Raw genomic sequence first — 17121 nt, forward strand, 5'->3', positions numbered from 1 at the left:
ATACTCTAGAAACCATAGTAAAATAATGAAATGCTATGTCTAAGAGAAAATCTCAGATGATGCTAGGCTTAGGGTTTTCTTACTTTTATATTATCTTTTTACAGCAAATAATCTATATTCTTTTCTTCTTTGCACTGATACCCTGTTCCATAGACTCAGAATTTAGTCATATGTATGTTACGTATATATCTGTTTATCTTCACTAATTTAACAGGTGGTTATTACATGTACTTTCCCCTTAATGCTTAATATTTCTCTTTTGTTTATCAAATGGCAGGAGAAATTGGGAAAGAAGGGAGTAACGTTTTTAACAGTGGTTTTTAATTAACAATCTACTTTGCATGAGGAAGTTTTCTGTTGAGGGACTCAATAGCTCTCAAAGTTTGCATGTCCTTTCTACGTGAATTGCAGGTGAAGTAGAAAGGAGCAATAGTATTGATTAAATGACTATTTCATCAGATGAGTTGTACCAGCGTCCGCTTTCCCCACTTCTTAAATAATTTGTCTGTTATCTCTTCACTTCTGCAGAGTAGCTGCAATGTGAAATGAGCGGTGAGAATGTTCATTATTATTGTTGTTCCGAGTGTATATTTTATTGTTCTTTTCAGAGATCCAAAGGGATTCTTCTGGGCGTGGTTGGCACCGATGTTCCAGTAAAAGAGCTTTTAAAAACTATTCCAAAATACAAGGTAATACACAAATGTATGTCCTTTATACTCAGTATAATATCTGTAATATAACATAATTTATTTAGCATGTTAATATTGCCAAATGTCATTGGACCTGGGATCAAGTGCAGTTTTTAGTACCAAAATTAATATATGGCTTGATCTTCACGTTTTTGCAGATCACAGCGTGCTCTAGAAGGTAATATTAAGTATTGTCTGTAATAAAATCAATGAAATGATTCACCCACACAATATAACCAGAAATTCATGCTGAAAGTTTGCATAACTTTGTATGAAAACCTATCCTTGACATGGCTTTAGGCTTCCTGCCCATATGTAGCTCTTCCTGTCCCAATTCCATGTCCCACATTAGTTGTCTCCTTGAATAAAGCAGGTGGCACAGTTCAGGAACTCGAGCGAGTTCCTGCCTAACCAGACTAGTGGTTCCTTCTCTCCTACCCAGTATTTGCTAGGTATTTCCCTCTACTTAATTTTCCAAAGTCAGAGACAACTCTATTATAAAATTCTTAAAAAATAATTATCATAAAAGTTTTCAAAATTTGATGCACTTCATCTACTGTGAAACATTTGTAACTCAGTAAAAGCAGGCTTCAGGCAAATGCAAAGTTATAGTTACTTTTCATTTAAATTTGATGCAATACATTAGCATTTCACTACTTCTCTGTGTCTGAAATGCTTTACTATAGTGCTGTTTTATTCACAAATGAAAACGAAATGAATGTTTTCCATGTAACTCCTAGCGGAATTTTTTTGTAAGACAAATAAGCACAACACAATACCATAGACAGCCTTTACTAAAGAGGCCAGCTATTGGAATAGCTACATTTTGACACGTACCTGTACCGAGCATAAATTCGTATATCCTGCTTTCCTCTTAATTGGCTGCCATGCTCTCATTTACTGATTTCTAAGAGGGTGGAGGAATAAGCTGAATTGTGAGTGCCTTTGAATATTCCTACAAGTTTTTGTAAATTCTAGTTAGGAGGAAAAAAAAATCCTCCTATCGGTTTTAATTCTAATTTGAATACATTAGCCATTACCAAATGATTTTGTAGATCAATGTGCAGTAACTGGAACGTTTAAATGAGACTTTGGTAAAAATAATGCATAAAATACTGGCAGTAATGTTGATAAGGTGTACTGGAGTAATTTCCTGGGACCTGGATCCCACTAGGCTAGGTGCTTTGCCAACACAGATCAGAAAGGCTGTCCCAGCTGGAAAAAAGTTTGCAGACTATGGGAAGAGGCAGCAGATGACTACACACTGGTATCAGAACATAGCGAACAGAGACATTGCTGGTCAGGATAAATAACAGAACAGTCTCAGCACACTAACCACCAAAGTTAGTTAGCCACAACTTATAATGATGCTTTTGTGTATGCAGAAATATAGAATCGGTAGAAGGTAGAAGAGAAAGGAGCAAAATTTGCAGCAATGGAAACAATCCTTGGAGCAGCCTTCTAAGGAGCTATGGGTAGAGCAAGTTTCATTTGTAATAAGAAGGAAGAACAACGTGGTAACTGCAGAAATGAAAGCCTGGCTGTGCAAGGCCGGACAGAAAAGGCCATATCACAGCGATGTTATTTAGAAGTCATCTGTAAGATTTGGACATAGTCTGAATACAAGAACCTATAGAGAGAGTGTGGGGCCTGAAGGTATTGCAGCAGAGTTAGAGTGATTCAGAAAAGGAGAAGATAGGCAGGAAAATTAAAATTTCTGGTTTTGTCTTATGATACAATATTTTGTAAGACTTAGTTTTCTGTGGAAGTAATATACGATCCTCTTTCTGAATATTAGACTTTTTATTTGAAGGTACATTTTATATTGCGGGATGTAATGCAAGGGAGGATTATTACGGGAGGCACCAATACCATGCAATAGAGTGAGGTTAGTGAAATCACTTGAGTTATAACTTCCAGTCTCACATACCATAAACATTTCTGAACAGTAAAAAGACCATGCAATTGCAAGAGCATAATCACCCCTGGGACCCATTTCTGTAGAGGCAGCATGTGAAATAAAATTCACACGGGGATATAAAATGATTGGTTGCAAATAGAATTCTGCTGACCTGGAATTCTCTCAGCTTGGATGAGGTAGATTTTATACCGAGGAAGATGGATAATAACAATAAGCTATTTTCAGCAGTCATTATCTAGACTAAACTTCCCCAGATGTCAGTGGCAGTTTCTCCTGAATAAGGTAGGGTTGGATTTAGTAATACTTGGCTTTCATGTGGCATTTTACAGCAGTTAGAAAAAGTTTTTTCGTTTCTGAATCTGTCATTTAGAGACAGAGTTCAAGGTTTAAAATGGCAATACTGATGTAAGTGGTAGTACCTCTCAAACCAAAGCATTTTAAGTGAAGAGAATGTGCAGTTCCCCGTGTTGCACAACATGCAATAAAATACTACCCTTGGAGTCTGGGTATGCTTCAAATAGGCAAATATTTTTTCCTGTGAAGTATACCACCCACATTTGTTTCCTTACCTGACTTCCATTGCTTGGATGTCATTCTGCAGTTATCAACACAAACAATTATACTTGAGATCTGATACTTAGCCAACAGCTAGGTCACTTGTCATACTATAATAGGTAAAATATGTTCACTGTTATTATTTTGGTTATCCCTCCTTTATGAAAAGGTGCCAAGAACATATCACCTTCTATTACTTTCGCTCAAGTTTATTGCTTTAGGAAAACCGCTAATTTATGAAACAATCTTCTCTATGGCAGATACAGTTGACCATATACAGTAATTCACAGAGAGATGGTATAAATCTACCTGGTGTGTTTTCTCTGTGACCTTGCCATAATATCATACTCTGGTTTATATTTCCAGAAAATTACAGAAGCCAACAGACTTGCTGTCCTACTTGCCTCTTAGAAATTATTCTGACTTGTCAACCTTGCTCACGTTGCTTTATGCCAGACAAATTCCTAAGGACCCACTTCAGCAAAGCATTTAAGAATATACTGAAGTAAAATAAAAAGGTTGTTAGTAGTGAGAAATGTAAAGTAAATACCAAAGCAAGATAGTTCTGGAGTTTGGGTTTTTGTTTGTTTGATCGTTTTTTTAATACCTCAGTGCATCAAGGTGCTTAAATAAAGATGTATGGGATTTTATATTACGTTACTTCAGAATTGAAAAAAAAAAATGGCTGAGAAAGTATAGTGAGATGTACTCTTTGCATGCTAAAAGTTACATACTGACGCTGCAGAAAGATTCTATATTAGCAGCAAGTTTATGCTAAGAAGGGATGTTCGAATGACCACACGAATGATTTGAAGGTACGTTTATTGCATTCAGTGGGTGCAATCGACTGTGCAATAGGCATATTGTTAAAAGAGTAGTATTGTTATTTAAATAAGTACAGTGCTAGACTACCTGAAAGGAGGTTGTAGCGAGGTGGGGGTCAGTCTCTTCTCCCCAGTAACAAGCGATGGGATGGGAGGCAACAGCCTCAAGCTGCGCCAGGGGAGGTTTAGGTTGGAAATTGGGAAAAACTTCTTCCCCGAAAGGGCTGTCAGGCCCTGGCCCAGGCTGCCCAGGGCAGGGGCTGAGTCCCCATCCCTGGGGGGATTTAAAAGCCAGGGAGATGTGGTGCTGAGGGACATGGTTTAGTGGTGGGCTGGGCAGTGCTGGGTTAGCGGTTGGACTCGATGATCTTAAGGGTCTTTTCCAATCTTAATGATTCTGTGATTCTATGATTTGATTACATATACCGTTAGGCCTCATAAAGCATTTAATTTCTCTCAAATGATCTCCCATAGCTCTACTCGGTACAAATATGTACACTTACAGGAGTTTCTTTAGTAGAAATATGCCTTCTTCTGTGGCTCCAGAAGAACTTGAATTAAGAGAGAGGTAAAATGCCTTTAAGACTGGAAGATGTAAATATGACATATGACGGGGCCCCTGCTTGCTCACTATAACTGCACATTCAGTACCATTGATTTAAATGATTCTTTTACAACATCTCTTGAACAAGTGAAGTAAGCTGAACCCAGCCACTCCTGGGAATATGTGAATTTACTAAATGCCAGTATCCCTTTGCTTTGGCACGTGCTACGGTGTCTCATATATATGTGTATACCTAATTGACTCTAAGGCACATAGAAATAAATGCCCTAGATAGCAAAGTGTGTGTGACATTTTAAAATTCTGCTATATGCTGAATTCATCACAATGACAGGTTCTCATTTTCACAAAATGTCAAGGATCAGAGCTTTGCATATGTTATAATGAAATGCTCTGCGGGTAAGGGTTATGAATGACAGCTTTATGCCCTGGATAACTAAATTCTTGCTTGATTTTTGTGTTTAAGAATTTCCTGAAGACCATACTAATTAGTATTTCTTTCTCATTTACTCTTACAGTTAGGTATTCATGGGTACGCTTTTGCAATTACAAACAATGGATACATTTTGACTCATCCCGAACTTAGGCCTTTGGTAAGAATACTATTTACTGATCTATTTTATTTAGCTATGTATGTTGTATTTGTTTTTCTTTTGGTGTGAATAACGTAATATTCATTAAAAAAATAACTACAACAGACCAGTAACTTTATATTGCTTTATAACACATTATAATTCTTGGTAAATTTACCTCTGGAAACAAAGGTTAGCATGAAAGAAATCAAGGAAAATGAATATACGAGTTGTTTCTGCAAAAGATGCAGGCCCCTATTACTGCAAAACGGCAAAGCCAAAAATTGCTATAATTATGTTCATTTTACATTGAAACAGAATGCTGGAATGCTCTATTGCTATGTAATAACCCCTATTTGTCATGTTAAATTGTTAAAGCTAATTTAATATATGCGCAGAAATTTCAATACAGCATATTCTTAAGCAAAATAGGGGCACAAGGGATTTTTGCACTAAAAGAGAAATAACAGCAAATTTTACCTTTAGTTTCCCTTATCATCTTGTTTGCATTAATCACAGCAAGAAAAATAGAAGTGCCTGTTACGCAAATGTTTATCAACTTAACACCCTAGAGAACTGGTACGTTCTTGATTGCATCATTGTTCAGGAACAGCACTTGCAAGCGTTCCATCACTATCAACTCCTAGCAAAGCGTCGGTATTAGTAATTCCACTGCTGTATGCACATGGAGACCATATGTAGTTCTCATGCAGGCACTTCCAGTAATGTCCGATTTCAACAGTATTTTAGTAGAAAACAGAAACATTAATTGGATGGATAATTTCATCTAAAATTTCATCCAAAATGAATTCTAATTTCATCTAAAAAGAAAAGCATGATTTATTAAGTCAGTAGCATATCTGATATTTTCATTCAGCAAAAGAAATTGTTCTTCTAAGATTTGTGCTAGGAATTACACAATTAACGTTTGTATTTGCACTTTTTCCCCATTTATTTTTAACTGGGGTAGAGCTTATGAAAAGTTCAACAGGGAAACTTGCATGGGTGAATGGAAAAACATTTTCTTAGTAACTTCACTGTAAAACGGGCAGACAATGTAATGGTAAAGCAGCCACTATAGTATCTTGGAAGGAATTTTAAAATAAATGCTTTAATTGTCATTTTTCTTCTAAAAATATCACCCATGATTCTGGATGGTAGAATTTTTCACAACTGTGGGAAGGAAGAGAATACATGCAGAGAATTTGGCACATTACTGACCAATAAGCAATATAATTCTCGGAAATGGCTCTTGCAAATTATCCCATTGGCTTTTTTACCATTCCGATGGCGAGTCGCTAAAGCTCGCTATCCAGGTATAGGCAGTCAGTTACATTAACGTGCTCCAGTGACTGGTTTTTTTCTACCTCTACACTCCCCACAGATGATTTCTCATAACGATGAATTTGTATCTTCTTTATGGGAATTGGGACCTCTGCTACCCAAATATATAAACATTAGGGAGTGAAAAACTTCCAGCCTCAGTAGAAGCAGTTTACCCTTAAGGAAGACAGAAAACTCTTAAATCGATACCTAAGCATTTCACTCCTCAGTCAAAATGTGTTTTGTCTCTACAAGATACTACATACTTGAGAAGTATGCAAGTGTAGGCTTTATGAGACTGACCTAGACCCATCTAGTCCAGAATCCCATTTCCAGCAGTGTCCAACATGGGACTGTCCCTGGGGAAGATGCGGGAGCCGAGTAAGAGGATGTGGAAAATCTCGCAGCAGTCAGTATAACTTTTAGGGTTTCAGATAGGCTGCTGCTCATAAACATTTGGGTCTGACATTTTAACATTAAGACTCATTAGAGTGGATACTTTGCTATCCATACTAAGATACTCATTTTTGTCAGTCTGCTTGACTTCTCATAGTAGTGATTTTTCATATTGTAACCATTTTATGCACAGTTTTTAGTTTGAATTTGATTTTTAAATTCCATTAGAAGTAGTTCTTATTATGAATATGGAAAGCAGAAGCTCCTGATCTATTTTTTCTTTTCCATTTCTTACTTTGTGTAATTATCTGTGATTGCTCTCTCGTTTAATCATCTCATCGCAATAAACAACCAATATTTTCATTCTTGCTGTACAGGTTTTCTACTCTTCTTTGCATTTTGGCATTTTGTTGTCATGTTCTCTGTATTTTTCTGACACCTTATTTATCCATTCTTCCATGTTGTGTCCTTTTCTGACTGAGATTGCCTGCTGAGCTTCACTTGGTAACCGTAGTAGAGAAGAGGCAGCAATAGGGGCTGTACAAAACCTCCTTAGAGCACGTGGATTATATACAAAGATTTTTAATGCACCTTCAGGTCTCTTTGCCGCCTCTTCACCGCTTTACCACCTTAGCTAGCTCGTCCATATCAAGTGACTATTTGTGTAATTTTGCTTTTATCTCACATCCAGCTGCGCCGTAGACATAACCTAAAAGTTGCTTAAAAGAGCCAAAGCTACAAGCACATTGGCTAGATCTGAAATTTGGCTGTCATAGCATTCTGTACCTTTTCCTACCATTTGCTATTAGAAAATTCATATTAGACTAGTTACGTTAATTCACCTCAGTGGTTAAAATGCTGAAATGTGCTTTCATGTAAACTTTTTATATTAAACTTTTTTTTTTTTGTGGGAAATGCCAGTTTGGGGAGAAGTTGTCTTCAAAATTTTTACCTGTTGCAATGGAAAATGTGATAGGGGATTGTTTGTAGTTCATGATTGCCGCTACCTTAAGAATATTTTTTCTTAGCTCTGTATGTATTAGAATCCATGTGGTTTTTTTAATATCCCATTCTAAACTGGATAGAAATGCATTGTTTATAGCATTCCCCGACTTTCATGATACTAAAATCATGACTTGGTCTTGATTCCTAAAAACACTGTTGTAATCTTCAGGTATGACAGGTACGTCTGACAGCCTGCACTTGCAAGCCATAGGAACATGTATTTGAAAGTTCCCTATCTGCATGGCCAGAGTTTGCACACACGTGCATTTGCTGTACTGTCCCTTTTTCGTCTGGCAAATTACTTCCTTCAAAAATACTAGTGTTTATTCGTTACAGAATAGATATTTTAATAAACAGAAGGTAATGAAATCCAGGAACAGCGGGTAGCTTTAAGTTAGACTGACAAAGGGTGTTACCCTCTTTCCTCATTTCTGTCATGGTGGCGTGTTTTAATGAGGCAAAAGGTGGTTTTCTGTTACTGTCCCTCGGCCCGGTGTACATCTTGAAGCCACTTATTTCATTACCTTATACAACAGTCTCTCTTCTTAGAATCAAAATGTTGGGCAGTAGCCCATAAGCTGTCAGCTGCGGGGAACTCATTGTGATATATTCACGGCCTGTTCATTTCATTTTTTTGGAAGCGTCGCTTTTACCTCTGGGTTCTGTCAGTAGTGCGTAATGGGAGTCTTCTGTTGACTTCAGTGGAGTTTGGGGAGTGAAGCCGTTGCTGGCTTGGGCCCGTAGATTAATATTGCAGGCCGAATCCTGACACCGTTGTAACTAGCGGCAAAAATTCCATGGAATTTGTGACAGTAAGTAGGTGAAAATAGGCGTGTAGGACTGGAACCGGTGCACCAAAGATATTATCTAAAATGATCTGGGCGGGTTAGAGTTTACGTTCGAGTTCCATCGATTACTGACGCGTGCCGTTGTATTTTCCTGTGGTGGTGTGAAGCTGGGCTGTTGCAGGCTCCTGAGCCGCTGACCCCGGCGGCCGTGCCTGTTGGTCCTGGAGGCGACCCGCTGCCTTCTCAGGCGCTGCCCTACGGGACGCGGAGCAGCCAGGCAGGAGAGCAGGCAGCCGCTGAGGAGGAGTCCTTCCCGTTGCTCCAGATTTTTATCTCATGCTGATCAGCATGTTAATCATTACTGCATGTTTGTGCTGATTATCCTGTTGGGTTTATGTTTAAAACGGGGTTTTTTTGAGAAGTCCTCTCCCGTTTCTTCTGGGCTTTTTTGGATGAACTCGGCATTCAGCTAGGAGGAGCGGCTGCGCGCGCACGGGCCGCTGGGTGCTGCGGGTGCTGGGTGGGTGCTGGGTGGGTGCTGGGTGGGTGCTGGGTGCTCCCCGGCGCGGCTGCCGCGGAGGGCCGGCAGGGACTGCTGCGCACCCGCTGCTGGGAAGGGCGCCGGGGAGTACTGACAGACAGACAGACGACTTAATAAAACACGGTAATCGGGGAGCGAGGAATCCCTTGGAAATGCCTTCTGGAGAATAAAAAGAGATCGCTTGTGAGGCCTTGCCAATTAAATGATCGAGTGTAAATTAGCCGTATGTTTCACCTACACAGGAACTCTGGGTTTGTCTCCCTTCCTTTTCTTGCCCTTTCCTTCCCCAACCCGGCTCAGGCCGTGCCACCCCTCTCTCCCAGGGGCGACCGGCCGGTCCCGCCCGCGGCCTTCCCCCGGCGCTGCCGACACCGCTCCCGCAGCGGGCCCCGGCGCCGCGCCCTCGGCGGCGGGGGGCCCGGCCCGGGCAGCGGCCCTCGGCGGCGGGGGGGGGGGGGGGGGGCCGGCGGGGGCGGCGGGGGTCCGGGCGGTGCGGGCGGGGGGCGGCGGCGGCGGCGGCGGCTGCGCTGCGGGGCGGCGCCATGCGGTGGCGCCCCAGCACCGCCCAGGGCGCGCGGGCGGAGGCGCGCTGCGGCGCGGGGCGCGGCCTGCGCGGCTGCCGCCCTGCTGGGAGCCGGGAGCTCGTCTGAGCTGGGGCTTCAGCGGGAAAACCGCCTTGTCATCCTTCTGCCGCGTTTCAGAGCCTTGGGTTTCTTCAGCTGCGTCGCGGATGAGTACGTTCTAAACGTTTTTACACGTGACACCCTTTTTAGGGTGCATTTCCTGTCAAAAATGCTCCAGTGGTAACTCAAGAAACTGTCGCTGATGGTAATGATACTTCAGTGTTTTTTAATGTCGCCGTATCAGAATGCTCCTATAAGCTGCATTTTGATTAAAGGTCTGTATTTTTACAGAGTAGTATTTTATTTTCCACGAGAGAATATTTTAAATTGTATGATGTAGTTTTGAATTTTAGCTTTAGTTTAAAACCACGACTTACTGTTTAGAAAAAAATGAAGCGTTTGGGAGTTCAAAAGTGAATTTTGAGATTTCCAAGGCAGTAACTTGGTTTCTGAAGCTCTGTACACATGCTTGAAGTGGGTACCTGAGGAAAAATTTTTTCTCAGCAACAGTTATGTCGGGTTTGATTGCTCACTTTTCAGTATCCTGTGAGCACTTGCGGTGTGCTGGGTGTTACTCCATTAAATTTTAAAATGCAAAGTATGTCACGATGATGTTACCGCTTGCCAAAGAAACGAGCGTACTGAATGTAAAGGAAGAGTAATAAACAAGCGATATATACTTTTTACATACACTTAAAAGCAAACACCATATTAATTGTGGCTGGCTGCTGACGACTGTAACCGTCCTTGTGTAGTCTGTTACATGTCGGGGCCAGAGCAATACTGCTTGCTTAGGAAAGTGCAGTGGGATTGCAGGGAAATTAAGGAATGCCGCTGAAAGATTAGTGTCTGCCATAGTCACAGATTGACACCTTCCTGAATCTTACTTGGTGTTAGGGGTTTGTACTGTTGCCTCTCAGTCCCAGTATTTCTGTGGTTTTCAGTGAATAATAGCAAGATTGTGAGTAGATTCTGTGAAGTCTATGGCTTTTTTGGTTCATAGTTGGCAATGGAATTTGTATTTTTGTTCAGGGAGTAAAGAGGGATTTTTGTTTTCAGTAATTATTAGGTTCATTGAGGGTAGAATACTCGAAGTTCCTGAACAAGATGCTCGAGTTCCTTAATTAAAGAAAATGCGCGTTTAAAGACTAATGCATATGTTACGGAATCAGATTGCATCTTTTGTTCACGTTCTACCATTTTTTTTATAAATGTAAGATTAAGAATGTGTTATGACTTATGAATTAATCTGATAACATCCATGATGACTAGGGATTTTGTAATATTTCTGAGTTTAAATCAAAATTCTTTGTCTCTGAGAAGATCGAGGCATATATTCATACTTTCAGCATAAGCTCTGGCAGGCCAGTAATGGTGATTTTTCAAATGGCTGTATGTGAACGCTCTTTTTATCAGTGTAAACCAATTGATACATTGCTTTCTTTAAAATAATAAGCATCTTTCTTTAATTTGCTCAATCTTAATAGGGAAAGCTACACATAGAAATCGAAGCCCGTGTATATATCGCAGTGCCCTCACCGAAACATATTGGTGGTTTAGCTGCCTGAGTTACCATTTCAAACTTAGAATGTTGATTGTCACAATATATTGTATTAAGCTAAAGGACCTGGAGTATTTAAAGATTGCTAGATCAGTATTAAGTCTTTTGTAGCTGTAAATTCTGGGAAAATTTGTTTCTCCTAATATAGAAAAACACAGAAATCCACGTCTCAGGGGAAACATTAATGCCCCACTTAAGCAGTGTTAGCCTTTCATAAGCAGCAAATCTCATTTCTCTCTGGGGAGTCCTGCCTGGAAAGTAAGATAACCTACACTTACCCTTGCTTTATTCAGCGACTCCATAAAACTCTACAGCTGTAGCTGACAGCAGAATATTTAAATGATTTGAACAGTGTAAATGCCTCACGTTCATTTAAATAACTGAAGAATTCAATCACTTGAATGCCAATGATTATTCCTATTGGAGTTTACATTTCAAAAAAGACAGCCCATCTGAATCCCTGTGAGAGCATTAAATTACTATCTAATTAGAAGTGCAAAATTACATATCTTTAAAAGATAATTAAAGGTTTGAAGGCTGTTGAATAACTGGTTGTACATATAAATGAATCACTGAAAATTTGTTAGCAATATGTGAAGCTTGCTTTTATTCTTTGCTTTCAGCTTTGAAGTTAGGTATAACTGAGCTCATGGGTTTAAGTCTGGTAGTATTAAGATAAAGGCAGATGTTTTTAATTATTCCTGCTCAAATCCCAAATAATTACAAGCAGCTGCCAGTTTTACATAATCCCAAATGATAAAGTCCTGAGAATGCAAATAAAACCCTAAATAGAGGGATTGTTTTTTTTTCAGTGGGGTAAATCACATACGTGTCACATTGCTAATCAACTGCAGTCCACCTGAAAAAGTGAGCTCAGCCCATGTACTCTTTGTCCAGTCTGTAGGTGTGTGACTTAGAGCCGTTTCTTCTATTTGCTTTTCCCTCACTCTGTATATTTCCATATTTTGTTGCATCAGTTTAAACAGTACTGCACCATTTGAAGTGCAAACACATGTTATGAGTGTAAGTAGACAGAATCATTTAAGTACACGTGGCATGAAAATTATTTTCTTCTGTTACTTTGGTAGAGGGTTCTTCTGTGTACATGGTACATCTAATTGTTCCTGCTTTTTCTCTGCCTGGAAACTTAGAATTGCGTTATTCTCTTTTCCCTAGCAAATGACATGGCTCCTGTTGTCAGCTTTTCTCTGCAGTGTTTCTGCAAATTTTATAGTTTGGCAGATTTTCACTACCATCTGGCACGAAAAATCAGTCCAAAATAACTGGTTTTTACTGCCAACCATAACCTAGGAACTTCTGGATTAACATCTTAAATAATAGGCTTGTCATGAAAGTCTCTCTTCGGAAAGGGAAGTTGTTCTTCCTATTTTCCGAAGAAAATCAAGATGTTACTTTTTTAAATATTTAAATAAGGAGCTTTATATAGAAAGCAACTTTGGTTTTGACTGGACACCTCTGAGTATTCTACAAATTCAATATTAAGTGCAGATCAAGAAAAGGTCATTTGAGGCCACGAACTAGATGCAAATCATGAAATAAAAGTATCACAAAAGACAAATCAGGATCATGTGAGCGGGGAAAAGAAATCCAAATGAAATAAAGAGCTTAAAAGCAAGCAGTAGTGATCTACACTGAGATAGGATGCTGCTTCACGTGTATCCCCGGGCAGAATGACGTCTAGAGTCTATCGAAGCAATCTCTTCCCCCACCTTCTCATGCCTTCCCACTGTATTTTCCATTATCTTGTCTTTGTCCCATAGTATTTAAACTCTAAGCATTTTATGATAGAAGTATTATTTTGTTAATGGACTAATGTTGAAGGACTTAATCCATATTTAAAGGAATTTGCAATTTGGAATTATTACAATCCTTGCTGAAAAATAGGAAGGAATTGCCCCCCTCCCCTTCCTTTCTGTGCGCGTTTACGTGGCAGAGTGCATGGCTCTCTGCGGAGACGTGCCTCGCTCGGGGACCTGCCCCCTTTGCGGGCAGCAGAGGAAGCAGCAGTATACTCCTGCCTTATTCTGTGCAAAGAAGACACATTTGAAGGGACTGGTGACAGAAACACAGAAACAGATGATTCTGCTCCTAAAGCTGGTATAAACTGAGCTTTCCCCTTGCACAGTCGCCTCAATAAGGAATAATGTGACTCGGTAGCAGTTTATGCCAGGATGGATAGCTGGTAAAGGTCTCAGTATCAGCCATTGCGTTGACCATGTAAAGGCAGGTTCAACGCAGTTTCCATTCAGACAGCTGCAGTCTTAGCATTATGCCGATCAGAGCTACGCCAGACAATAAATAAGTGGTAACGTTCGTGTCCAGATTCTTAGAGCAGGGAGGTAGTTGAGTAACTGGCTAGACCAGGGAGCTGCAATAATGCCAGTTACCAGTCTGTCTCTCTTCATTTAAAACTGTATGGAAAAGTGTGCAGTTAATGATGCTTTTCCTCTGATATTTGTTCATACAACCTTCCTATCAAACTCTGTAGACAAGAATACCTTTACAGGATGGCTTAATGTAAGTTACAGTTATACATGCAATTGTATTGTGTATTTAATTATGTAGAACTCAAGCTCAGCAAAACATATATGCATATGTTCAAGTGTCTCCTCTAAACAAAAAAAAAAAATGGGGATCATTCTCAAATCCTGGTTAGATTAATACATTATCCTAATTTTGAAGTACTAACCCAAAACGATGAAAACTTAATTGATTGATGCTATGTTTTAAAATTGGAGGAGTTTTTTTAGTTCCTGATTCCTTGCTTTTGTACAGAGGATAGTAGTTTGGCAAGGAAGAGCTTTCCCTTTAAATTATTTTACCTCTCTAGCTTTTGGTTGTTGTTTAGTAGATACTTTCTTGCTATAATATTTTCTCACAGATGATTCCACAAGTGTGTCTAAGCAGGTTCGCTAAAAGCTATCGATGCTTCCAAGGCTGCTATCACAGCAACTTACTCTCTCCTACCTCCCCGTTGTCCAGATGGAGTACGTCTGAGAAATTCCAGTCACCTTAGGCGCAAGGCTTGCAGCTGTTAAGATGCAGCTTGCTCCCTCCGTGATCAGATCGCTACACTCTGACTTTATAGACACGTGGCAGGTCATATTCAATGCAGATGGTTTGGGACCGCTTGTGTTAAAGAAATTCAAATAAATAAAATATCAAAGAGTTTAATAATGGCACATGTAAGTGGTTGTATATGGGGTGGTGAAAAAATGTGATTCAGTCTTTACACAGTATACGTCACATGGTGTTTGAATCATCCAGTGCTATAAGAGTTTGGCCAAGCCTCAAGTAAAAGATACTGGGTAAGATAAAGCTCCTTCTGATTACCGAGCAAAATCATTTCCTGTGTTCTTTCCACAAACAAAAATATGTTGGAACTATCATGTAGTTTTGAGCAGACTAAATGATGCTTGTATTGCTGTCCAGATATTTAAAAAAATGCTCAGTATCTTTTTTTTTTTTTTTTTTTTTTTTCCCTCCAGGGGTTAACTACTCTATAATATCACCACACATTTCATACTGGCCAAAGTAGATTAACAGCACACAGTTTAAATCTAGCTCTTTTTTCTCATGCACTTAAATCAGAGTAATTTGGTAGAGCTCCTAGTTTCTATCTTTCCCAGTGGGTCCCTTAATAATTTGTTTCAGTGCTTTATAGTAATCTTGCAGATGGGTTTGGCTTCAGCCTTCAATCAGTGTTTTATACTTCAGCTAGGAGTCTCGGAGATAAAAAGTTAGATTAGGCTACCAGAGAAAAAGATACGGATGAATGCCATTTGTAAAGGCTGGTGAATTGCTTCTATGTCTGTGAATAACTTTTACTAAGAATTAGTTGAGTAATAAAACTAGAAAGAAGGTAGAGAAGAATGGCCAATTGAACAGTAATGTTACGAAATATTTTATATTTGATCTACTTGGATTTATGTTTAGGGCCTAATTACATAAGCATAAAGGTATGTAAATTTATGCTCGGAATAAGGTAATACCTTCATGAAGATTAAATTTGTAAGCAAAGTTACCCAGATGCACAAATAATTGCTACTTTTTGGTATCCTGTCCTTGGTGGAAGTTGGTTTTTGTTTTCTCTGCCATCCTTTCCTGAACTATAACATAAATCTACTCTTCACTTATTGAATTCCTGTGTAGGCAATTAAACAGTAGCCCCTAAAGTGTAAGAGCTGACTGAGGGGTTAGGCATCTCAATACTTTATTAGTTCCTGTCCTAAATGTGTTTAAGACCTGTACTTCCAGTTCCTTCAAGTGCTTATAGAGCCTAACCCTTGCTTGAGCATTGGGATTTTGGCTTTGCTTCTGCTTATCTGAATTTTTAAGACATGAATGCTTCCAATTCTGGCTTTGCTGCAGAACTTTGAATGTTTTATCCAGCTCTTCATTTGATTGGTCTTGGATTTTGTTTTTGCTCTTTGAGTGCAAGGTGTGGAATCTATATGATTAAATTAAATACAAACCCCATAAACAATATGATGCAAATGGTTTGCCTTATGTTTGAAGCCTACGTCTGCTGTCAGACACACAAGATCAACTCCTATTGTCATAAGTAAGGATTTGCACATGTGTCTGAGAATGCAGTATAGCCCAGAAGCTCTTCAACATCTGTGAGTAAGGATGTAATTAAACATTGGAACCAGTACAGGAGCTGTTTGCTCTACTCAAATGATCCCAGCTAACTTCTACGTAACACTTCTGAGCTCTCAGTATTTCAGAGCTTGACTGTAACCATTTCTATCCTAGAATGACTAAATTAGATCAAAGATTTGCTTGGTTAATTGGTGCAGCCACAGAGAGAAGACATAGTTACTCCTTGTAAAGATTAAAGATAATATTGATATAGCTGCAGATGTAACGAAAGGCTTGCAAAACATAGCCACAAAAATCAAGCTCTGCTAATGAACTGGATGTTATTCTCTCGTATTTTATTCTTGTGAGATTTAACTATATTGGCTGCAAGTTTTGTACTTCAGTATTTGGGTATAGTTATCTCTTTGGCTATCAGAGCTGTCATGTAGAAAGAAAGAATCGTAACACTGGGCAGCTTGAATTCACAGTCTAGTGTATAAGCATGTGCTGAAAGCAGAAATTCTTTACATCTCTCTACCCATCTGTTGAATAGCATCAGCCCAGAAGTAGATAACCTTGTTGTTACAAGAATGGTGGCTTCTAGCAGAGGGGCAAGAAAAGCACATGAAAGTACTCTTCAATTGCATCTGCACAAATTCTCAGCCTAACTTAGCCTAAGACTTACATCAGCAGAGTTGCTAGCATTTTTTGTTATTCAAAAGAAGAATGAGAATTGATTCAGGATTTTATCCAACATAGTTTCCCAAAAGAATCATCCTTAGAAATACTTGGAGTATCCAAGTTGTTATGAGCAAGAATTAAGGAGGCTCAGTGAAGCCTGTGCTAGAAGAAACTTTACAGTGCTACCAATATCTCAAAATCTCTTTGTGATTATGATCCCGTAGTAAATATTTTTAAAAGTTCGCTGTTCTTCAGGAAGATTTTGTCGTGCCTATTTTTAAATACTGTGGTCTACAAAAGCAACTGTGTGATTCACATGAGAATCTCTTAATTTGGAGAGGAAAAAGTCAGGATGGGAATAACCTTCCTAATGCTCAGAGAGCAAGTTTTTTCTTTGGCCTCTCCAGTTGCTCTGTAATCTGCAGAATGTGATTGAAAGCTCCTGCCCTACTGGCCCCAGTGATGAATTGGCTGT

The 17121-nt window shown here is 39.3% G+C and overlaps 1 protein-coding gene across 7 annotated transcripts in view; it reads left to right on the plus strand.

Annotated features, from left to right (window-relative positions):
• CACNA2D3 (calcium voltage-gated channel auxiliary subunit alpha2delta 3) overlaps window positions 1–17121 on the plus strand; it is a 458323-nt gene that overhangs the window by 334501 nt on the left and 106701 nt on the right. For all 7 annotated transcript variants that reach the window (XR_015701497.1, XR_015701498.1, XM_087744701.1 and 4 more), the window contains 2 exons: window positions 609–689; window positions 5070–5144. Coding sequence is in view for 5 of the 7 variants with exons in the window: in XM_087744701.1 (XP_087600827.1) it covers window positions 609–689; window positions 5070–5144 (156 nt within the window). In the remaining 2 variants the exon portion in view is untranslated. The remainder of the gene's footprint in view (window positions 1–608; window positions 690–5069; window positions 5145–17121) is intronic.

The sequence above is a fragment of the Nipponia nippon genome, unplaced genomic scaffold (assembly GCF_047370975.1).
Source record: "Nipponia nippon isolate SJK-2023a ecotype South Korea unplaced genomic scaffold, ASM4737097v1 scaffold_9, whole genome shotgun sequence".
Lineage (NCBI taxonomy): Eukaryota > Metazoa > Chordata > Aves > Pelecaniformes > Threskiornithidae > Nipponia > Nipponia nippon.